The 24791-nt window shown below is 49.5% G+C and overlaps 1 protein-coding gene and 1 pseudogene across 1 annotated transcript; both read left to right on the plus strand.

The window, feature by feature from the left end:
- The first annotated feature begins 9737 nt into the window (after nt 1-9737).
- LOC144173181 (uncharacterized) lies at nt 9738-11414 on the plus strand (annotated as a pseudogene).
- A 5551-nt stretch (nt 11415-16965) lies between these two features.
- On the plus strand, nt 16966-24300 carry LOC144174035 (uncharacterized). Its single transcript, XM_077702434.1, has 2 exons — nt 16966-17223; nt 17889-24300. The coding sequence occupies exon 2, from the start codon at nt 18092-18094 to the stop codon at nt 18935-18937; it is 846 nt and encodes a 281-aa protein (XP_077558560.1). The 5' UTR covers nt 16966-17223; nt 17889-18091; the 3' UTR covers nt 18938-24300.
- Nucleotides 24301-24791: the final 491 nt, after the last annotated feature.

A 24791-nucleotide genomic window follows, 5' to 3' on the forward strand; every position in this document is an offset into this window, starting at 1 on the left:
CCACGCAGGGCTCGGTCGCGTCCCCTCTATCTAATCACCCTAAGTCGCAAAAGTCCTAGGGCGTCGGGCTTAGACCCCGAGGCGGTTGGTCTCGGCGTCCGCTCGAGCTACTCGGAGCTCTCCCGGCCGCCTCCGTCGGCCCCCGACCCCCACCTCCCGCATGGGAGGACGGAATGCCGGGAGGGACGGGCGGGCGCGGGGCCCCCTTTCGCCTTTGCAGAGCCAGAGCCGCCTCGAGCCGCTGGATGGCCCTCCTCTGTTGTTGGGGCTCCGCAGAGCCCACGCATTCGCGCACGTCCGGTGGGTACGGGTCCTGTGGGTCCTGTCTATCCCCCCCACCGTCGCGCACTGCACAGTCACAGCCCCACATGATATGGGTCAGGGTCGCAGTTTCGCGTTCACACACACTGCACCGAGCACTCTCGTAGAGGTCCGGACACACGTGCCGCGCGAGCGCCGGCGTCAGAACAGTCTCTGTCTGTAATTGCCTGAGCTTCACCGCCTCCGCCGGAGACAGGTCCCGGTGCGGGAGCGGAAAAGCGCGCCTCTGGTCCCGATGCCAACGAAGCACCCCGCCGTAGTCGGTGATGGGCTCCGCTTCTTCGTCGTCGTCGATGTCAGTTGTTTCACCGCAGTCCTCGAGGGATGACGACAGCGGACGGGCTGTCGCGACCCGGCACGTGGCGAGACCACGGGCCGCAGCGTCCGCCTCCTCGTTGCGGTTGCATAGTCCGGGTGCCAGCTTCCGGCCCACGTGGGCCGGGAACCACTTGATGATCGTAGTCTTCGTGACCCCCTGCGCTGCCGCCCCCGTCGTCTGCCAGGACTCCAGGAGCCGCGCAGTGCCACCACACACCACGCCGCGAGCAAAGTTGCGGATGGCCGTCTTTGAGTCACTGAGCACCGTGCGCACACCCGGCAGGCCCAGGGCCAAGGCGATCGCCGCCTCCTCTGCCTGGCTCGCCGACCGGGCGCACACGCTGCCCGCCGTCAGTAGTTCACCGGTGGAGGCCCGCACGGCCAGCGCCACGAACGTGCACGGTCGCCCACGGCACTTGGCCGCGTCCACAAACACCGCACCGTCGTCCTCGCTGCATTGGTGAGCCAGCGCGCGCGCGCGCGCGGCCCGTCTGCCGGCGTCCCTCTCCGGGTCCACGTTCCTCGGGAGCGGGTACACGATCAAACTTCTGGCGATCTCGTCCCGAAGGGGGACAAGCTCGTCCGCCTCCGAAACGCCGCCGGCAGCCGATGATGCCGTGGGCCCTCCGGAGCCACCCGTGTCAGGAGGCTGTAGGCCCGCTCGTGCCAGGATACGGCGTCCCACGGCAGTGCTGCCCAGACGCGCCAGTTGCGATGCTCGTTAGAATATGCTTGCACAGTTTGGGATCCGCACACCAAAGTTAACATTAGCAATCTCGAGAAAATCCAAAGAAGAGCTGTACGTTTCATCTATTCCAAATATAGCCCCCTTGATTCCGTATCTCAACTAATGAACACAAACAACATCCAAACTCTTGAACTAAGGCGCGAATTTCTTCGCTTGAAGTTTCTGCACGAACTGGTTATTAAAAAGCTGGGATTAGATAGTAGTTTGTATGTGAATCCACTCTCAACCAGATCCCGTCACACCCATGACAAATCTCTAACCCCATTTTTTGCTAGGACTAACATTTTCAAATTTTCATTTTTTCCCCGAACTATTGAAGAGTGGAATTCGTTACCCGTTTCTGCACTTTCTACTGTTGAATCCCTCGAAGCTTATTTTAGGCCAAATGCCACTGTGCTGAGCTGATCCGTCAACCTTGTTAAATGCATTTTTTTTATTTTTATGCCTTGTATTGTTCCTTACAATTGTGACTCAAGTATTCTTGTATTTTGTACGTTTCTTGTCCACTCCTGCTTGAGCTGTCAAGCCAGCAGTATTAAATAAATAAATAAATAAATAAATAAATAAATAAATAAATAAATAAATAAATAAATCCCCAGTACCGAAAAGCGCGACATCGCCATGATACGGCCCTATAGGGCCGTATCATGGCGTGTACGCCAGGCACAACGCCGCATATTGACTGAACTCCGGCGCAAACCCGACAGTCGCAGCTGTTAGTCTACCAAAGTATTGCATACCCACTGAGTAGCACGTACCCGCAGCCGGTGTAGTTGACAGCTTTTTGCGACATGGAATGCAAGCTGCTTTCGCAAAACATTCCGTGAACGACGCAGCTAGATCACATGCCATTTTTTCCGCTTATGAATCAGCACAACAGTGCCCCTCATACGGCTTAATTGCAATGAGCCTAAAAAGGAATTAAAAAAACCCCTGCTCTTTAAACAAGGTACTAGCGTTTGTCACGTTGACTTCTGTCTCGTCATCTTGTCCTTCATTACCATCTAGATATTATTCGTGAAACACAAGATAATATAAAAAATTATTACTGCATATAAAAAATACTCGTGTTTGCCACAAACTGTTCTGTTGATCGCATTAAAAGTTTCTTTTTTGTATTATCAAATGCTGACTACCTTCTTTTTTGAACTTCAAAATCAACATATTTCGTGACCTTCCAGCATTTATTCCATGGCAGACGGTGTTCTGTCTGTCAACAATTATCTGATATCAGTCTTTTCTGTTTCTTTCTTATTTTGGGGGGTGCTATTAAGTACATAACGAAAGCTCCGTATCGACGGTGACCTCGGCTGCCTTCACGGAGCTCAATATTTTTCTTCAATCGATCTTCGATCGGGCTATTGGGAGATTTTTTTAGATGATATGCTGCATAAAAAAGCCTTTATAACTGCGAACGGAGTATACTAATTTATAGTGATGACTTTGGCTAATGTAGCGCTCCAGAAACTTTTGAGCATACGATAGACTCCCTGCTTTAAAACCTTAAATAGCCCCCCTGCCTGTGCTACTTGGACAATGTTGCTGTTTTCTCGTCTACCTTTGAAACGCCCCTCGAACGCCTTCCGGCCATTCTTAACCTATCGCTTCCGAGGTCTTCAGTTGAACTGGTCCAAATGCTGTTTCGCGCATCGCGGATCACGGTTTTTGGACGTCTATCGACGCCAATGGACCCCAACGAAATTGATGCTTTCAAAAACTACCTGTTCCATGCTCTCGAAAGGATTTTTGAAGTCTTGTGGGATATGTTCTTACTTCCTCCGCCTAGTGAAAGATTTGTTGAGTCACCAAAGCAGGCACACTGATTTCTTGGGGTTGACCCTCCTAGTGCTTGTCCATTAAGATGGCATCTATTCCTGCCGATACACGGCGTTAAGGGTCGCTCTCCACAAAAACCAGGCTCTTGACCAACCAATGATAGATCCGGGAACAAATTTTCCATGTTCAGTCACAAGTTTCACCCCAAGCGACAGTAAGATGTATGCCCCAGATCTCCAAACGGGGTTGCTTTTTCAGCTGCCTAACATCCTGCTATGGTCGTCAGGGCTTTCTGCAGCGCCTCTGTATCTCCTTTACAAATAGTTCCCTCACACCTTTTAGCGATTTTTTTACCTCTGTAAATTATTACTTGCTTCAGGTGTCAGTCGGTTCGGTAGTCTTTCTAAGCTTCAATTTTCTTTTTTGTGTGGAGGGGTGGAGGGGAAGGGGGAGGGGGGAGTGACGCGTGTTCACGTAATGTTGTGAGGCAGGTTATTTTATTTTGTACATCCTTCTCTCTTTTATTATTTTAGGAGAGTGAGGACATAAACTGTTTGAGCGACCTTTGCTATTTAGAATTTTGACGTCGCGAGACGTAATGGGAAAAAATATGTGGAATGGTTATAGTGGTTTTTCGTCTCTTGGGCTTGTCATATGTTACGAAACAACATGTGCTTCTGTGCAGTAAATGGTGTATTGGTGCTCTCTGTAATATATGCTACCATATAAATAGTTAAACTTGCATTATATCTTCAGTTTTCGCTTTATGAATGTTCAAAGACTCGTTATATCGTGCCAGCAAATATTGTGCACCAGCCAATTTTTCGTCCTGCGCTAGCACAGGGAAACGCCGCCACTCATTTATGCAACCGAGTGGATGTAATGAAGAAAAACGAGCGGGTTTCGCCTCCAGGAGGTCAATTATTGAAAAAGAGAACGCGGTGGGTGCAAGCCTCTTTGCAGCGGATTATTCCAGGCCGCTGCATCAACGCCTGGCAGGCAAGCCGCGCATCAGAAGAGCATCGCCTCAATGTTTGCTAACGCGGCGCCAAATGCAAAGGACAGCTTTCGGCAAGTGATTAATGGCTGCGGCTGCACTAAGCACCTTATAACCGTCGCATCCCACGGAAGCCGAGCGCACCGCCGATGCTTCTGCTGTGCATTAATTCGTGTAGGAGGAGGCGCCCATAGCTGCCGCATAGCCCACTTGGCTCCGAACATGCCTCATCCGACGCCCTCGCCAACGTCAGCGGTGACCTAACCGCTGGCGCGGAGCCAAGGTTCCCTGAGACAGCGTGGCGGCAGTGCACCAATTACGCGGCTGGGCCGCCGTGCGGGATTCCAAATTGAAGCTATTTTGGGCCAAGAAGAGAATACGGGAACGCGGGCTGGGGTATGCGATTCAGTAAAACGTACGATGCGGAATTCCTGCGCTCGCATTTTTTGGCAGTGCTGCGCTGCTGCCCGGAATGGTGCGATGTCACCTGTCTAGGGCAGTATTGCGAATGCAGGGCTTCAGGTATAAAGCAAAAAAGAAAGATTTTCGAGACTCGCCCGAAGTGGGGCCACATTTTTTTAAGCTGGAAGTCCTAAATTTAGTTCATTATTGAAGGTGCCCGAAACGTGGGTGAGCACGAGATGCGCACGTGGATATAATGGGTTGGATATTTTTTTTTAAAATAAAAAGGTAACCGTTGGCCGAGACGACAACGTTCAAGTAGGGCAACATGCAAATGTAGCGAGTTTTAAAGGCGATAGTCTTTTTTGGGCTACTTAAGCACAGAAATTTTGGTCTGTCTGTATGTCTGTTTGTCTGTTTGTCTGTAACTCGATTCAGTCACCCGCCCAAAGTCAAATGAAGTCTGCGTAATAGTTTTATATATTCACAGCCAGATCAAAACGTCTAAAATTCCAGTGTTCATGTTCATACTTGTCAACATTGTTGAACAAGAACAAGACATTACGAAAATATAAGACAGAAAATTAATACACAAGGGGCATTTAAATTGTTCCTTCATTAAAAATTCATAGTTGCTTGATTTTTTGCTTAGCGAAATACTACATACACTGCAGGAAAAAAAAATTCCCACTGTCGCCTGCTGTTGCCCGCGTCACTATAGTTTCTGGGGGAATTTTAAGAAAGCAAGCGGCAACAGTTACGAAAGATTCGACTAGATAGGTTCCATTTTCTGCTTGGAACGTACGTGGACTAGGGCAACGCGGTTCTATAAAGGTTGAAGTAGGGCGCCTGGATTTACGCGCGTCTCCACCGTACGGCAGCGCTGGCATCGAGGCACCCGGCCTGGAGCAGTGGAACACGGTAAATTTAAATTGAAACCCGCCGCGGTGGCTCAGTGGCTAAGGCGTTGCGCTGCTGAGCACGAGGTCGCGGGTTCGATTCCCGGCCGCGGCGGCCGCTTTTCTGATGGAGGCGAAAAGCAAAAACGCCCGTGTGTTCGAGATTTCGGCGCACGTTAAAGATCCCCAGGTGGTCAAAATTAACCCGGAGCCCTCCACTACGGCGCGCCTCATCGCCTGCGTTGCGTCGGCGCGTTAAACACCACATTCAATCAAATTTAAATTGAATTAAGCAAACCTTCAGCGTGTTTACCTTGGGAGGAGCGCGACGCAAGACGAACAACATGAGAGGTGAGCGGGAAAGCGAACTTGGCAAATGTCGACATAGCCTATCGTCTTTTGTCGACATTTGCAACGAAAGGAGCAGATACGCGGCCAGTTTTTTAACACCGTGCTTTTGATCGATCGATCGATTGATTGATTGATTGATTGATTGATTGATTGATTGATTGATTGATTGATTGATTGATTGATTGATTGATTGATTGATTGATTGATTGATTTAAGGAAGGGTTTAACACGCTGACGCAACGCAGGCGATGAGGCGCACCGTAATGGAGGGCTCCGGATTAATTTTGACCACCTGGGGATATTTAACATGCGCCAAAATCTCGTACTCACGGGCATTTTTGTTTTTCGCCTAACACCATGCTATGGAAATAACGTGTATTAATCGGTGACGGTGATCTAAAACGTCGAAAGATCTAAAACGAAACGCTTGGCCTAAGCTGCGGCACATACCCGACAGTTGCTGCTGCTGTTCTAGCAAAGCCGCACGTACCCACAGGGTATCACATATTCACACTGGTGTATCGAGCCCGAATTCTCTAAAACGACGGCTGTGACTCGGAAACGGCGGTGTATTGGCGCGAAAATGCACTTATTCCTCGGTTACCTAGTTCTGCGGGCGGTCATGGAACTGTAGAAAGCGCACAGCGCAATCCCCTGGGCCTTCTCCAACAGACTAGAACAACGTACGAAACGACGCGCAGTGCGCGTCGTTTTGCGGGTCGTGTGTACTTTTATAGGACAAGTCTTTATTTCTCTTTCCATGTTATTGGCAATGTCTGCTGCCTGTTCACCTATTAATTTAGAGTATTAAACTGACGTTTAATTTAAGGTGATACGTTTGGGGACGCTACCCATGCTGCTCTTTCCTTTTTAATCTATCGTCATTTGGTTTCATCGTTCCTACGCGTTTTGTGGCACTGAACTGCACTCATGAAGAACTATGTCCGGCCACATTGCCATGTTATTCGCCCGTCGCATTTATGTCCTGTTTAACAACATGTGCTTTGTGGCACTGGACTGCTGTCGTCTCTTGCTATATTGCATGTCAATAGCCCGTCGCACTTACGTTCGTGGTTAACAATGCCAAGGTTTCTGATGGAGGCGAAAAGCAAAAATGCCCGTGTGTACGAGATTTCGGCGCACGTTAAAGATCCCCAGGTGGTCAAAATGAATCCGGAGCCCACCTCACCAACCACCGACAAACGGAAAGACGACTTCAAGAAAATTCAAGCAAGCAAGGGAAGCCACAAGACTTCGACCCCAGTGTCGGGCAGACCTGCTCCGGTCAAGAACAACACCAGATCGGGGACCGTGGCAAGGACGCAGATTTTCAGCGCCGAGGACTTTCCAACCCTGCCAAACGCCCCAAACGAGATGAGCGATTGGGTTAGGGCTGCCTCCCGGCCTCTCTGTTCCCCTTCCCTCCTCACAACCCCAACCGAAGTAGCCCTGCAGCGACAAAATGCGGAGCTAAGGCGCCAGAGCGAAATTCTTGCGAACAAAATTCAAGAGTTAGAAACGAGGCTAGCTGGGCTCACGGAGTCCCAAACAACAGCTGGGACTTCGGAGCCAATGCAGCAGTCCGAGCCATCAGAGCGGGATGAGAGCGCCTCGGTCGCGTCTGGGGTGTCTAGCGCTTCCCGATGCTCAGACTGCACATTTGTACAACGTGTGCCACATGTGGAACAGCGGCTGACAAAACTGGAACGCACCACAGAGGAACTGCCAAAGAAAATTCTAGAAGGAGTCAGGGCATCCTTTGCAGAGCTCTGGGAGCAGGAACTTTCGCAAATAATTCTAGCGGTAACTGACTCAGTCATGGACACAGTTCAGGATTGGGTCAGCACACAACTCAGAGACAATCGCTCCCGCTCACGATCCCCGCGATGGGATTCGCATAGGCGTAAGGTGGTGCCTCGCCCGGCCACAGGCTTGCAGGAATTCAGTTCGGCCACTACCCCCATGGAACCACTGGTGCCTCCGTTAGAGACACCGTTAATCCAGGGAGGAGGCCATGTTTCTTAAATCTCAATAATCTTCAATCATGGCTAACCGACCGCAGCGGAAAGCCCGAAGCAAAACTCCAGATGAGAAATTTGTGATCATACAATGGAACTGTAGAGGATTTCGGAATAGGAAAAAAAGGTCGCATCTCCAATTATATCTCCAGTCCATCGGCCCCGCACCAGCTATTGTGGCTCTTCAAGAGCCTGGAGCAGATGCTAAACTTCCAGGGTATAGCTCATTCCAGGGGGGCCCTACGACTTGCATCCTGGTCAACAAGGCGTATACGGCGCTCCAAGTCGATCTAGGTCTGGAAACCGAACAGGAATACAGCATGGTAAAGGTCCTTCCACTTAGACGTCGTGATCCTCCAATACATGTACTGAACATTTACAGCCCCCCGCACAAGCCCCGCATAACTTTTAACGAAGTTTTCTACCGAGCACTTAAATCGGCCGACAAAGCACCCCTCGTGATAGTTGGGGATTTTAACGCCCCGAGCCTTCATTGGGGGTATCACTTCGAGCAGGCCAGGGAACGCAAGTTAGCGGAGTTAATCTCCACGCTTCGACTTACGCTGCTCACGGACCCGGCATGTCCCACGCGTATGGGAAACTCGGTAACCCGCGACACGTGTCCTGACCTATCCCTAGTTAAAAATAGTAGAGACGCTACTTGGGAAAACCTGGAGGAGACACTCGGTAGCGATCACTGCCTCCTTAGGATCACCCTCTTGGCGAAGGCTGCTAGAAGAAAGTGGGGCCAGGCCAAACTAACCAACTGGCATGAATTTAGGCAGCAAGAAGTTCCACCTGTTCTCCTCACAGGCAGCTATACGGAGTGGGCGAAACAGATCACCGCCTTACAACAGCAACACGTTGCAACAATTCAGACCACCGAAAAGAACCCAACTGTGGACAACCATCTGATGCATATATGGGAGGCACGCCGGAGCCTTACTAAAAGATGGAACAAACAGAAACTTAATCGCAAGCTTCGAGCCCGCATCAGTGAACTGACTGAAAAAGCGGCAGAATACGCTGTCCAACTTAGCGACGCAAATTGGATAGAGAAATGCAATTCAGCTGCGCGTCAAATGGGATCCAAGGGGACATGGCGCCTTTTTCGCAGTCTTATTGACCCAACTCAGACGAGAGGGGAAACACAACGTCAACTCCGAAGAGCCCTACACGGGTACCAAGGTACGACGACCCAACTCGCGGATACTCTATGTGACAGATATCTCTGCCGCACGGAAGACCCCAATGGACCTGAGTATCAATACGCAGGCAAGCAGAACCCAGACATGGATGCCCCCTTTACACTACAAGATCTTCGGGCAGCTTTAGCTAAGATGCGCCGAGGTACGGCCCCAGGAAGAGACCGTATAACAGTCCAACTATTGGCGAACCTCTCGGACTCGGCCTACTTGCAACTGTTAGATTACATAAATCAAATCTGGGACGGCCGTCCCCTCCCCCCAGAATGGAAGACCTCCTTGGTCACCTTTATACCCAAAGCAGGAAAAATTGTTAATATTGATAATCTGAGGCCAATTTCGCTCACCTCTTGCGCGGGTAAGCTCATGGAGGCGATGGTCCGGGATCGTCTCTCTCCACACATTGAGTCCACGGGCCTCTTTGCTGACACTATGTTCGGGTTCCGGCCACATATGTCAGCACAGGACGTCCTTCTCCAGCTACACCGCGACGTAATTCGGCCAACTACAATGCGACAAAACGATAAAGCCATCCTTGCCCTAGATCTCAAGGGGGCATTTGACAACGTCCGGCACAGCAGCATACTAGAAAACTTAAGTAGAACGGATTGTGGTCAGAAAGCCTTCACGTACGTCAGAGATTTCCTATCCAAACGTCAAGCATTCCTGAGGATCGAGGATGAGGAGCACGGTCCATATTACATGGGTACAAGGGGTACTCCACAAGGAGCGGTCCTATCGCCGCTGCTCTTTAACATCGCTATGATGCAGCTGCCGCCCAAATTAGCTCGGGTAGAGGGTATACAACATGCCCTTTACGCCGATGACATAACAATCTGGAGCACAGAAGGCAGCCTTGGGGAAATGGAGGACCGCCTTCAAAGGGCTGCCAGCATTGTCGAAAGCTATGCTAATGACTGCGGCCTCCAATGTGCCCCAACAAAATCGGAACTTTTGCACATTAAACCCAATCCTAAAGAGAACACAAGGCTTTGCATCTCTTTAATAGGTGGTTCTATCAGAGAAGTGGAAGAAATTAGGATCCTGGGCCTGCTTATTCACAACAAACTTAGTCCAGAGACCACCATTGCCAAACTGAAGCGAACAGGGGAACAGGTCGGACGGATGATACAACGCGTATCCAACAAGCGCGGCGGGTTACGGGGCAGGGACGCACTCCGGCTCGCCCATGCCTTTGTAACCAGTAGGATCCTCTTCTCCGTACCCTACCTCCGTACGAACAAACAACACGAGAACAGCATTGACGTCATCATTAGGAAGGCCACAAAACGAGCCCTTGACCTCCCGGTGGCTACCTCCAACACCAGGTTATCGGCGCTGGGAGTGCTCAATTCGTATCAAGAGCTGAAAGAGGCTCATCTCACAAATCAGTACACTAGACTCGCACAAACGGCGTCCGGGCGCCACTTGCTTAATCGCCTACAAAGCAAACATGACTGAATCCCAGAGGAGACGTGCAAACTCCCAGAGTTGTGGCGGCACAGGCTCTGGGTGCATCCACTTCCGCGTAACATGGAAAATCACACTCACGAAGGCAGGAGGGAAGCACGCGCTAAGACCCTGGAAAGGAAATACGGAAATGGGCGAGGTGTGTTCTACGTTGATGTGGCAGGACCGTCGCCTCTAGGGCTCTTTACTGCCGCTGTAATTCACAGGGACCAGCAAGTCGATGGGCTCTCCTACCGGGCTCTTAACTCCACGCAAGCCGAGGCGATTGCCATAGCGCTCGCCGCCTCGGACCCGAAGTCAAGGACAATAATCACGGACTCTCGCCGAGCCTGTGAAAGCTATTTAGCGGGCACGGTACCACCCTTGGCGTACAGAATTTTAAAACGAGTGGTGCGGTTCGTAGACCCCGCACCTAAAGAAATTGTGTGGTCTCCGGGGCATCAGGGTCTGAGAGGTAACGAAGCCGCGCACGCGGCTGCCCGAGCGCTTACACACCGGGCGCCTCACTCATGCTCTCCCGGCTCGGATATTAGCAAACCACTTCTGCGGTTTAGCGAAATCGTAAAACATTACTGCGATAACCACCGGCTTTACCCAGCCCCTGCAAAGGGTCTGAGCAAGGCCGATGAGCGAATACTGCGGCGCCTGCAGACGAACACATTGATGTGCCCTGCAGTAGCAAAGCATTTCGACCCTAAAACCGATGGGCGGTGTCTGCACTGTGGGGAGGTGTCCGACACCTTCCACATGGTGTGGGCATGCCAGCGCAACCCTGCGTTATCCCCCAACCCTTCCCCTACCAGAGAGGCATGGGAGGCAGCCCTGCTCAATTGCTCGGGGCTGGAGTCTCAAAGGGCTCTAGTTCGACGGGCAAGAGTGGCGGCCTTGACCAATGGAGTCCCGGAATAGGGACTGCACCTGTGCGGAGGGCCACATGCCCTAACTCTCTTTTATTCTGATCAAAAATAAAGTTTCACTCCTCCTCCTCCTCCTCCTCCACTACGGCGCGCCTCATCGCCTGCGTTGCGTCGGCGCGTTAAACCCTACAATCAATCAATCAACAATGCCAAGGTTCTGCTATTCTGATATGTCTAGCAGTATAGGCCGAGGTGTTGGAATCTGTGTATTCATCCTGGACCTCAGCGGGGCCATTCAAACTCGGATCACGTATCTTTGTCGCACCGGAAAGCGGGAAATTATCTTCCTTACCTATTTGGGATGGTTTGTCAACTACGAATGTTCGAACTGCAGGGAGCGCTACAAGACTTGTAAGCAGTATTTCCTGGCCGGCGAAGGTGTCCTAGCTGGTAAGTAAATGAAAGAGCATTTTCAGTAGACGTGTTTTGCAAGCTTTAGCCAACCGCCCACAGTGAGGTGGGAGATGGTCATCCTTCCGCCGGTAAATGTCGGACACATTGGGCGTTTTTATTTCGAGCTTTCCTGCTGCAGTTCGGGGTGTAATTCAGCACCATAGGTTAACAACATCATAGTGATGCAGAACATAAGTCGCAAGACCTTGAAAAAGACAGGAGTAATTTTTTGTTAATGCATATTTTCCGATGACAGAATGTCCTAATATTTGGCTTGGCGTCACATGGCGTGGGTTGCCTGACACGCCGTAACAACAATCCGTGTGCACAAATGAGCCACGTGTTTTGTGTACTAGAATACATATCTTTTGATATAGTAACCAAATCATATGCGAAATATCTTTCACCTCGTTTACTTTTTTTTTTCTTTTAACACGAACACTGGCCTCATTGTTTTCTTTTGATCGATAAAAGCTACCGCCATCTGTTGTACATCAATCCAAGAATACGTATTGAATCTTGATTGAATTTATGTGTGCTCCGAGCTCCATCAAACTACTTAACCTAGCCTTTCAATCGGTTCGGACATGTTTTTACGCGAAAATATGGACTTGTCTCCTGGGTTTCAACCTCGCGAGTAAGTAGCACAATGTGCGCACGTGCGGGCGCAACGCGGGATGGCGTGTAGAACTTGAGCACTGCTCAAAGCTCTGTTATATCATGAAGCCATTCGCATGGAAATGCATTTCGCTGTTTTCCTAAGCTTGCCCAATAAGCTTTCACCGGACATAAAGGCCGCAGCACCGTTCAATAGCCGCCGCTCGTGGAGCCAAACCGACTTCATGTAGTTTGAGTGGTAATCCTGTTTAGAGAGATGCCAGTTACTTATGTAAGCATTGCTTGTCCATTAGCTGGCCCTGCTTGCATTTAGGTTACGTCCAGATAAGCTCTGTCAATGATTCATGCGTTATGTAACAACGATGTCTTACAGTCAAGCGTCTCACTGTTGAACACTAAGCCAGGATGGTTTCTACCACGGCGGCCTAATTTCAGCCTAAGTGTAGAACCCAAAGCACAAGATCGCACATGGTGTTTAGTAATGGGTTAGATGTGTAGAATCTCTCTAAATTATTATTTATGATATAGCATTAGTAGTAGTAGTAATAACTTTATTTTGCCCAAAAGTTGTGGTGATTGCACTACGGAGTTGTTCACTCCGTCATCTAGGTAGCGGGGCTCTCGGTGGTTTGGGAGCTTGGTGTCTTCAGCCAACTGGGCGAGGGCTTCTTGCCCGTGGGGAGCTGGGCTAGAGATGGCATCCTCCCGCTCTGGTAAGGATGATATGTTATGAAGGATGGGATGATTTATTCTATGTGATGCGGGTATTACTGGACATGACCAAATGATGTGGTGAAGTGATGCTCGTTCCTTAGAACAGAAGGGGCAAGCGTCCTTATATTCCCCAGGATAGATGATATGTTCCGTGCACAAATTTTAAGCAAAATATTTTTATCCCAAAGTGCATGATGAATGCCCCGTAATAAATATTTAGAAATGAAATCCCATGTTTGTCGTGTGATCTTCACCGAAAGGCGGAGGCTGGTCTTGAGATAAGGAGAGGGAAAACATGAGGGAGGGGGGGGGGGGGGGGGGTAGGGGAATCACCGCTTTTCAAGCAGCGTCCAAACTCACATGACTCAGTTCGTTTCCCGCTATCCCCTTCTGCTCCCGGAAGGTCAGGTCGGATCCGCCTCTGCCGAAAAGGTAATAACGCATCAATACTCTCCGCACAACAAATACCTTTTCAAAAACGGTTACGCTGTGATGAATTTGTAGTTGCATAAAAAGATCTCCCAACGAAAATGTGAAAATTCGCGCAGCGCCGCCCAAAAGCATCCGCCATGAATGGAAGCTTCTTGAATGTCTGGAACGAGTTTAAAACAATTCTCCAAAGCAAATTCTTGATTTTGAATGAGCAGAACGACGTCGGTGTAGACAGGCTAAATGACGACCTAACATCAGCACTCAGTGAATGAGGAGCATCTATGGGAGAAGTCACATGTAGAGAACAAACTGGAAAACTAAGAAAACGAAGGAACAAATTGACAAATGTAAGAACATCAAAGTGTCAAGTGCGGTGGATCGGATTGAATAGGCCGAGCTGTCAAAACTGATTAAAAGAAATAAAACAAAAAAAAACATTCGAGCATATAATATGGCAGTGTTCAAGAAAACGCTGCACATGGGGGGAGGCTTGAAAGCAACTAAGAGAAAGCTAGCCATCGGCAAAAACAGGATGCACGCATTCCTAGATGATCAGGAAAACAGTACGCACAACTTGGACTAAATGATTAAGGTAGCAGAACGATTTTAAACCAGACTATCCCAGCAAAGTCAGGCCAAAGGAAACTATTCAGAGCACAAGCTTAACTTGCGATGTACCCCTAGTAACTGAATAGGAAGTTAGAAAGGCTCTCAAAGGCATGAAAATAGACAAAGCTGCAGGTGACGATGGCATAACCGAGGATCTTTTGAAGGAGGGCAAAGATGTAGTGGAAAAGCTTGCTTTGCTATTTCCGGAGTGCTTGAAGACTCAAAAATTGCCCCCACAGCCTCGAAAAACTCCAACATTATTCTGATTTATAAGGAGGTAGGTCCCAAGGACCTCAAGAATTACAGACCCATCAGCCTACTCTCTGTTGTTTACAAGCTGTTTACCAAAGTTATAGTTAGCCGCATAGGTGGCAGCCTGGATTCCCATCAACGCAGAGAGCAGGCTGGGTTTAGGAAAGGATACTCAACCATGGATCGCATCCATGTCGTCAACCAGGTCATTGAAAAATCAGTAGAGTACATTAAAACCTTTTACTCGGCATTTATAGATTATGAGAAAAAGTTTTATTCCGTACCCACCGCAGCCATCTCAGCACTAAAATATCAGGGAATAGAGCAAGCCTAGATAAGACTTATAGAAGACATATAAAATGAATGCACGGACAGTACAACCGTCCACAAGCAAATCGACAAATTTCCGATTTAAAAAGACGTAATACAGGGAGATACAACATAGGATTAAGGATAAATGGGGAATACTTGAGCCATTTGATGTTTGCAGATGACATAGTCTTGCTGAGGGAAACTGCAGAACACATGCAAACAACGCTTGATGAACTACAATCAGAAAGCACGGCCGTGTGGTTACAAATAAATATGAATAAATCTAAAGTAATGAGGAATAAGCATGCTAACCACTTCTTCTCCAGCTTAGGAAATGAAAAGCTGGAAGAAGTAAAATAATATAACTACCTCGGACAGATGGTTAGCGCTGACCCCAACACTAGAGAGAAATCCGGCACAGAATAAGTATGGGTTGGGAAGCATCGGTAAGCACTCCCACAGAATTAAAAGTAAGCTATCTCTATCACTCAAAAAGCAAATCTGCAACTAGTGCATACTGCCGGTGATGACATACGGAGCTGAATCTTGGCGCCTTACTAAGCAACAGAAAGCAAAATTAGGTCGGCTCAACGGGCCATTGAACGAACAAAGTTAGGAATAACACTCAATGGCAAGAAACGAGCTACCTGGATCAGAGAAAAAACTAGAGTTGAGGATATCATAGTGCAAATAAAGAAAAAGAAATAGATGGGGCTGGCCATGTAGTGAGACGAAATGATAACCGGTAGACAATTACGGTAACAGAGTCGATACCTAGAGATGGGTCTAGAGGAAGGGGATAGCCATTAACACGATGGAGGGATCAAATACGGAACTTCGGGGTAAACTGTGGAGTCGAGCAGCGCAAGACAGGAGCGGTTGGAGGTCAATGGGAGAGGCCTTCGTCCGGCAGTGGGCCTGAGCAGGCTGATGATGATGACGACGACGAAGACGATGATGATGATGATGAAAAAAAACTGTGCGCTGTAAGTGGGAAACTTACGCGACAGCCTGGCGGTGACAACGGTCCCAGTAGAACGCTCAAGGGTTCAGGAATTTATGGGGACTGAATTGTGATTTAACGTTTGATAGCGAAATGAATTTTTCTGTTCGCGCTTCAAAAGAAATAACATGCTTGCAAGCAAGTCTTCTTCATAATCTGACCTTCCTGGTGTGTCGTAAATACCAACTAGGTATTTCCATTTACGCCTTGCCTAGTAAACCATTGCGAGCCTGCGGGAAGCCCACAGCAGTATTGTGGGCGGGGGGCTCGGCTGGGTAAACATTAATATTTCGGGGATTGAGGCTCCGGCGTAAGGGGGGAAAGAGGCGATGGGAGAGGAAGGTTAAGGGATGGAGGGAGAGGCCACGAACTCTGACTATCATCAGAATGTCACTACAGTTATTGAAGCTTTTTGAAAACTTTCTGAATAAAATCAAGAAGTCATTAAGTGTGCCCAGGGCATTCTTAATTTGTTAAAATTGATTTCTTGTTTCAGCTTCTTGTTTTCTTCTTCTTAGTTGCTGTCATTTATATATTCTTAATCTTTTCCTGCCTTGTTTTTCTTTTGTGTTCCCCCTACACTATTTACGGGGTCCATACCCCTCGAAATTAGATCGAGCGTACGACAGTGTGTTGAGGTACAACTGCGTGCACTGTATAGCCGGCATCTAGCGGAAAGGAGATAGTACAAAACAGTTTGGCGGTAAAGTTTAAAACAGAGCAGAAAAGGCGGTTTTGGACGTCCTACCGTAAAGCAGTAACTGTTTGGTGCGTTTTAATTAACCTGGAAGAGATATAGAATTTCTGTCTTTTCAGAGAAGGCATCAATGCCGTGGCGGGAAAGAGAGGGACACGGAGAGAGAGGATGATCGAAGAGGTATCACAGGTCAAGGTTGTGCTGTTTGTTGTGATCACGCGAACCTGGAAAAGAAAATTCGCACTCTGACGTCCGTAAACACATCTGTCGCATGCTACCATGATCCAAACAGCGCATGCTTTCGTTTCCAAAGTCGCAACGGTGAGGGCTGCTTGCCTCTATCTCGTGGGGCCTAAAAGAGCTTCACCTAAACGAATAGGCGAGTGGTCGCGCCGAAGTAGACAAGCGTCATCGGGCGAGAGGCCCGCCTGTAACTCGAGGCAGAGAGGCGACCAGGAAAACTATTTTTGCGGCCCCCTTCGAGCGAGTACGCCCCACGCAGGGGCTCCGCTAAACTTAGGCCGCCGCCGACGCCGCTCCGTCCACCGACGCGTTGCACACGACTGCGGCAAAAGCCGTCTGCAACAATCCTCTCCGCACCCGCCGCAGCTGCAAGCGTCGGTCTCGCCCTCGTATCGGCCGCATAGCCGCGCTTTGGCGGAGACCTTCTCTGTCCTCTCGGCGGAGCGAAAGAGGAGGCTGCGCGGTGCGACGACTACGCCGAGTTTGCTCCGTCGGTTCCTCGAGTTCGTGGCCAACGGTGACGGCGAAGTGAGTGTCATCACTTGTTTTGGCCGTGTCCTGTGTGGGTCATCGAGCTGTTGTCCCATATAGCGGATTGTCTCTGTGTTTCTGTTTGTGACGCTGTGTCTGTGGGGTTTCTGTGGTCCGAGGGTTCATGTTCTCTTGCCTTCCGCGCATTAGAAATATTATTGTTACCAGAATCGAACGCTCTAACTGTATATTTTGTGCTTCCTACGTTGCCTCGTAACCCAGTATTATCGTTAAAGCATTGTCTCGTCAAATGCGACGTTGAACTGTGTGTATATATACAGGAAATTCTCTTATCTTTTAATCAAGACCGCTGTAGCTGGTAACAGACGTTACCGCAGAATGTTGAAGAAAGTAAGTTTGTCGATCGTTCAAAACTTCCTATCCTGAGTTTCTGGCAATAATTTGCAGGCGGCATTTTGAAGCAACATGCAGGAAATTGAGAATACTGTTTGTTAATAAAATACACGCAACATAATTTAATTGCCATCAGAGCATTAACAATCTTGACGCATGCAGCGCATCTTAATAATGGAGAACTATTATAATCACTCAGGCAAGGCAGCCTTGTGAAAACGCTTACTTTTGTTGCAACAATACGTAGTAGACTGATTTTGCGGTACCCACTTCTGATTTCACATCTCGGCTATTCATTTCCTGAACAGCGGACATGCTCTTGACGGAGCATTACTCGATCCATGAGCTTGCCTAACCGAAGCCCTCATTACCCTTTCGGACTGCGCAAGGAGAGGAAATGCTGGCGATTCTAGTTGTCGCCCTTGTCCAGTGACTAGTATCCCGCAAAGTTCAAGACACACGAAACCAGGTCGAAGCCGGCGCATCGTGCGAGGTAGTCGACGAGACAGTCATGAACCCGCACGGGTTCGGGGCAGACGATGGCGGTGCTTGTGTACCATGTGTCGACCCGAGCGTGGTGAACGTTCAAGAGTGCGGAGACCTGTACCTCCAGTCCGTGTACCGACTGGACACCCTCGATCGGGCGTGCAACGAGATGCGCTACCTCGTCCGCGACATGGAGGCGACCGAGCAGCGGCTGCACGAGCTTCGCCACAGGCACTGCATCCTCGCCAAGCAGATCAACAGCGCCCAGATCGACCTGGACAAGGCCGACGAGAGGCAGCGGAAGTGCAACGTGGTCGTCTTCGGGTTGCCCGAGACCGAGCTCGACGCTGAGTGGTGCAGTGAACTCGTGCTAAAGCTCTTCAACGACCACCTGAACGCCAATCTGACCCCCGAGCACATCGTGAGCGCGTACAGGCTCAAGTCCTCGTCGTGCCCGCGGCCGATCCTGGTCAAGCTCACGGGCGAAGCCAAGAAATGGGACCTGCTGAGGGCCAGCGGCCGGCTCAGAGGAACGGGCATCGGGATTCGCGAGGACTTCTCGTACACCGTGCGGCAGCAGCGCCGCCTGCTCACCAAGAAGATGCACGAAGAACGGCGCGCCGGGCGCAGGGCGTCCCTGGACTGCGATACGCTCAAAGTGGAAGGGCGCGTGTTCGTGTGCGACAAGTACTGCGAGAACGTGGTGGAGGTGTCCGAGGACGGCGTGCGCGTCGAGGGCGTCGCCGGGGCCAAGGGTGGCGTCGCCTCCGAACTCAATCTCGACGCGCACTGCCTCAGCCGCGACTGGCTGGACAAGCATTCCAAGATTATATCCGAGAAGATCAGGATCCTCCACGGAAATTGTGGGTGAACGTTGTTAATAAGTTGCTATTGATCCCTTTTGTATGAACGTTGATGTGATGGCTATGATTTGTTTTTATGGAGCATGAGGGGGTGCGTATACATGCTTCTGTGACGAACCACTGGCTGCCTTGCGATACAATTTAATAAACACGTGATGACCATAAAGTGAGCCCCTAATTGGCTATATTGAAGGAAAATTTCCCAATCAAATTTAACTGCTTTTTAGCATCAAACTCAGTTTTTTGGGGGGATGCGAATAGTTCAGTGCGATGTCGTACGCCCACAACGGTGGTCTTGCGCCTTGAAAATAACGCTGTATAAAAAGTGTGTTCTGTTTATTCTAGCCGCCCTTCCAAATTAACTGCCAAAGCAGAGGTTTGTTTAGCGTTCAATGACCCGTAATGTGTATACGTTAAAAAAAGATGTATTGAGCATGTTCAGTCGTTTTTCTTTTTTTGAGGCCAAAGAGGACAACTATTTCATATCCCGGAATGGTATGTACGGAACGGTTTCATGTAATAATTGTTTGTAAACTCAATTAATTGGCTTGACGAAGGTCGGCGCTCCTTTTATGATTATGACGTTCTCCTCAGTAACTGGGAGGTGACCTCCACCTCACTAACGGGACAATGCGGAATAACCAGTGCGATCAAAGTCACGCTTATTTACACACTGGCGATTATAGAGCCCCTCGCTAACACGGGTAAGGGTCTAGTGGCAGAGCCGCAATGCTGCTCCCAATGATAATTGATTTATCTCGGTATCTGGAAAGCGGGAACATTATACCTCACGTCAAAGCACAAAATGGTGGCGGAGGCGTGGGGTACTGGTTAAGTAAGGAGAGATTATAACGCAAACGCAGACGGGAACCTACGATTATTTCCCAAGTGCGATTACACCGCCAACTTCAAAACAACCGAAGTTAACATCCTGTGATTTTGCTCAGATCGCTGAAAAGGAGAGCACCTAGACATTTAATTGTTTTCCTGTATTGGTTGAAAATAGAAAAGAAAGGGATCATTAGAAAATGCTTTTGAAGGTGCTAAAAGTTTCCGATTCTCGATTGTAGTCTGTTTTGATATTGTATGCGCAAAATTAGCTAAAAGTGGGAATATAAACGTTCTGACTTGGCACTGACAGCAAATGGTAACCACGAATCAATCCGTGTAAACTGATGTCGACGAAAATAGTACAAAAATCACTGCTTCTGATTCTGCTGTCGCAGTTACGACTTTATTGACTGTTATCGAATCCAAAGCAAACAAATCCCAATGGCTTGTAAAAACACGCCATCCGTTTCGAGCAGGCGGTCTCTGTAGTTCGTTACGAGCACGAAAAAAAAATTAGACGGGAGGAAAATACTTGTGTACGCAGCCAAGCAGTATCCGTGCTATTTTTGTTCTCGTCTTCCGGAGTAATGAAGTGTGGTTTGTATTTTTCTAGCGTGTGTGAGCCCAAGGCAAAAAGACTCTTCATCCTGCCTCAGGCTGAAGGAAGTCTTATTGATGGCTGTTTTAAACGAAGGCAGCCAAACACATGTCCGCAGTACGTGACTCGACTTCCGTCTCTGGGAGTTCATTGATTTCGCCAATCGTGCGGCCAGTTAGAAACCTAGCCAGCTTTGCGCCGTTCCTTTATAGCAGCTAGGCTGAGCTATAACTCCCCCCGAGCGTCGCCATGGACCTTCGCGTCTGGGTTGATTGAGGCACGGCTCAGAGGGCCTTTTCTACAGACGCGTCGAGTCGGTCCGGCGCGTCAATGAACTACGCTCGCAGCTTTAGGCCCCCGAAAAAAACCGTACAATGTATACATAGACAGGCGATGACAAACAACACCATCTAACGTGAAAGTTTTGTCTGTTAATGAAAAGAAGTTATTTGCCCCTTGGACCAACGCATTTATCCCCCAGAGGAGGTTAAGGCGCTGGTTACAGGTATATGGTAGTTTCACGCTCCTTGTTAACTCACCAAAAATGTCCTGGAAGCCCTAGAGGGTAAATCAGTGCCTTTGTTTATGAAAGCAACCAGAAGAGAGTATACAGTGCAACAAACATGATTTGAGATATAGGCAACGTCAGCTACTACACAACAAAAAGAAAGGAACGAAAAAAACAAAGAAGAAGAGAAAGAAAGAGGAAACCAAGAAAGGAAGAAAGCAGGAGATAAAGAGAGAAAGAAAGGAAGGAGAAGGGACATAGCAAAAAGGGAAAGCAACAGAAGGCTACTGAAGCGTTCACACTCAGAATTTTGTGCTCATGATTTCGCAGGTTTTGAACCTTTTAGGACAAAACAAAGAAAAACTTAGTTTACTCTTTAAAAAAGTTCGAGCACTTCTTGGGAGCTTGATTTTCGAGCACTTCTATAAACGGGAATTTTAATGCACATTTATCATGCTGTTTTAACAACGCTTAATTTTGAGCGAATTTGTTGATGCGGGAAAATGTCCTCGTTTCGTCATCCTTAGTTCACGCTATGTTTTAATGGCCGGAAACACCATTCGCAGAGTTTTAGGCCTTTTACTACCGCATACTAAAATCTGATAGCCAGTTATTAGGTGTCAACAGAGCCGTTTTTGGAGTCTAGCGTTTCATAGCAGTTCCAGCCTTTGCCAAGCGCCAGCGCTTCTATCTCCACCGGAGGAATTCTAAATCCCAGTACAAGTCCTCCGTCCAACCTGTCTCCTGTATTAACTCGACTATTTCCCGCCTAGCTATGCCTGGCCTTCCGTGTGGACAGTAAAATGAGGTTTGTGCATTCTACTACAAGAAGAACTGTGAGTTGGGCTGGTTGATACAGGCTGATGGTGGGGACAGCGAAAAACAAAAGTTGGACAAGAAAGACCACGAGAAGGAGCGCTTCGTTCCGTGGTCTTTCTTGTGCAAGTTTTGTTTTGCGCTGTCCCCATCATGAACTTTAAACTCCAGCAGCGGTTTCCTTTTCTCCGTTATCAAGGCAGCAAGGGAATATGTTACGAGCCCAATCACACTGCATATGTGGTCTTAGTTATGTGCTTACGGGGTTCTCACAGCAGACCGTGGCTACCAGGACGGACACCCAGCAGCCTGACAAAGGAACGAGGTCTCCTTGCGTCCGTGCACCTGAGTTCCGGCTAGCAGACTGACTGTCCCGCACCCCTGTCTCAATCCCCGTCACGTCCAGCTCGTGTCCCGCGCATCGTGTCCACTTCATCGTTATCTCCGTCCGGTGCGGGGTGGGGCAATTGCAACCACGTACGACGTCGGTGTTTCATAAGTCAACCGCGGTTGCCGCGTAGCTTGCCACACTAATTACGAAGTCAAACATGGGCTTCAGCCCCGCGTACAATCCTGCTCGAAGTGAATGTCGCACGTCACAGGTTAAATTTTCCTTTGGAAACATGTCATTTACGTAAAATTCAGCACCCATATCGACAATTTTCTGCTTGATTATTTTTTCAGCATTTAAATGCCGAGAAAGAATTTCCTGCTGACAGTGCATTCAAACAAACTATTTAGATTGTGAAAGCAGCGTTTCGTAAGGTTAAACCCGCGCTGCTTCGAAACGGCGGCGCCAGCCTGTCCCCGCTCTGTGTGCGGCACATCCCTCCGAGGCTGATGCCATCTCCGGTATTCATAGTACACCTCAGACACGGACAGCACGAGATTTCGGGCTTGCACGCAGCATTCCGTTATTACGCAGCGGGTGTGCCTTATCTTCTGCAGCTCTCGGAACGCCGTGCGCGACGAGAGGCGTGCGAAACCCGCATGCATCAGGCTGCGGGGAGACGCTGCGTACCAGGTTCGCGCTCGCGCTCGCGAAGCCATTCTTGCGAACGCGAACCTCTTTCCCCTGAAAACAAAGCCCCGCTACTACCTCCTAGTTACAGACCCTTCGTAGACCCACGTCGTATTGGCAGGCCACTCTACGAAATGGCGCTTATCATGGCGGTTGAATGTAGACACCGCGATAAGTCGGCATGTGCCAAAGGGTTTCTAGGAGAAACGGGGCAAGTAAAGTGACAGCCAAGGCCTGCGTGTGTCTGCAAGGGGACGGCGCCGCGTGCTTCAGCTTGTACGCTACGGCGTGGTGGCCGCTGCGCTGCCAGCCAGGTTGGCGGAGCCATCGGTACGGGCGGCGATGCGCGAAGGACCGATACGAAGCGGCCAGGACGAACTGGGAAGGCGCCTGCATCTGCGAGATAGCAGCGGCCCGCGAGGCTGGGATTCCCATTCTGCTGGGCCGGGGATCCGTACAGTGGCGCGTGCGGCTTGGTGCCACAGTCTTTTCTCTAATTAATTGAGAGGGATTTGCTAGCCGACTGGTCTCAGGGTTGAATGAGTGCCGCGGCGCAACCTGCGGATCTCCTCCGCGCTGTTTGAGCCGTATAATTCGGCCTTATTAACTCCCGCACTCCGTCTTTTCAGCGGAAGCGAAGGGACACAAGACGCGAAAAAACGCTGAAAAGAAACGGGTTCAAATCTCGTCCGGTCGTCACTGAAGCCGCGTTCAGTGCGCATGAGCGTCTCTGGCAAGCTAGCAGGAACCCCTTATCGAACTCATTGTCAGTCCTTAAAGTCATTCTCTTTGAGAATAACGTTACGGTAAAGAGAACACATTTCTTTGCCACAACCGGCGAGAATTGGAAACGTTATTGGTGAGGCCCGGAGTTAATTTTACTTTAAGCAAAACCTTCACAGGTCTCTTTCCCTTCTCTATTGTAGGCCCGCGCTTAGTGGGACGCGTTGACGATGTCTGAAGCAGAACTGGTGAACGTGTGTTGATTTTTCTTGTTTGAGGTTGCGCCATTATCCTGCCCTTGTTATAAACTATAATGGAATACCAAATTTGTTCTACAACAGTGTACTATTGCATTGTCACTGTAGAATCTTTTTGAGATCCCAGCCCCATCGCCATCGACCGCCATCAACCTGCTGCGGCCAGCTAGCCTGATGGACCTGATGGCCTTGGGCCAATCTCCCCTGGCTGGCATCATCATCGTCTCAGGCTGCATGAGCGCATGCACTGTTTCTTCCTCTTTGTCTTCTCTTCACTTCGACATTCCATTAAAGACAGACCTCTATGGTCGCTTCTCTCCCCCCTTGACGGTCGAGTCTTGTCCTTGGGGGTCGACGGATCCCACAACTTGGTGCCGAAACGACCCGGGACTCGTGTCTGCCAGGCCGACACCGACAAGCAGAACCGACAGCCTTTCTTCGACGGCTTCTGCTTGAGAGACCGGCGGACCTACCTCCAAGGACCAAGGATGACTACGATCGAGCGGAAGCTGCTGCGACGAACCGCCCTTCGGGACGAGCTTTCAACCGCCTTGTCCGAAATAGAAGACGGCTTCCGAAGTGGCACCCTGACCACGGCGATGGACGCAGCGGTATCCTTGGAGAGGATTGAGGCCATGCATCGACCGATCCAGAAGCTGGACGCCGACATTTTTCTGGAAGCGACGGAGGAAATGGTCACAGAAGAGACCTCCAGCGCGACTTCGTTCAGTGACAAGGTGGTGAAGATCATGGCGGAACTTCACTACAGATCTCGAGACCAGCAGGCTGGTGAGTCTCTCGTTTTGCCTTCTGTAACGAGACCGCCTCATAGCGAGCCCTCGACCACCAGAACGAAGCTACCGACAATAGAACTGGCGAAGTTTGATGGAGACCGTCATAATTGGACGAGATTCTGGAGTCAATTTGAATACGCCATACACAAGAATTCGGAACTGCGAGCGATTGAGAAGTTTCATTATTTGACCAACCTACTTACCGGCTCAGCCGCTTCCGCAGTAACTGGGCTCCCCATTACAGAACAAGGCTATAACTACGCGATCGAGATACTTCAGAAGCGATTCGGCGACCTGACTCTTATTACACGAGA

This window comes from Haemaphysalis longicornis, unplaced genomic scaffold (genome assembly GCF_048455015.1).
Source record: "Haemaphysalis longicornis isolate Haplotype H1 unplaced genomic scaffold, Haemaphysalis longicornis Haplotype H1 scaffold_3, whole genome shotgun sequence".
Classification (NCBI taxonomy): Eukaryota; Metazoa; Arthropoda; class Arachnida; order Ixodida; family Ixodidae; genus Haemaphysalis; species Haemaphysalis longicornis.

Bases quoted from the DNA above. Each gene is read 5' to 3' on its own strand.
- LOC144174035 (XM_077702434.1), top strand. From the start codon at position 18,092: ATGAACCCGCACGGGTTCGGGGCAGACGATGGCGGTGCTTGTGTACCA.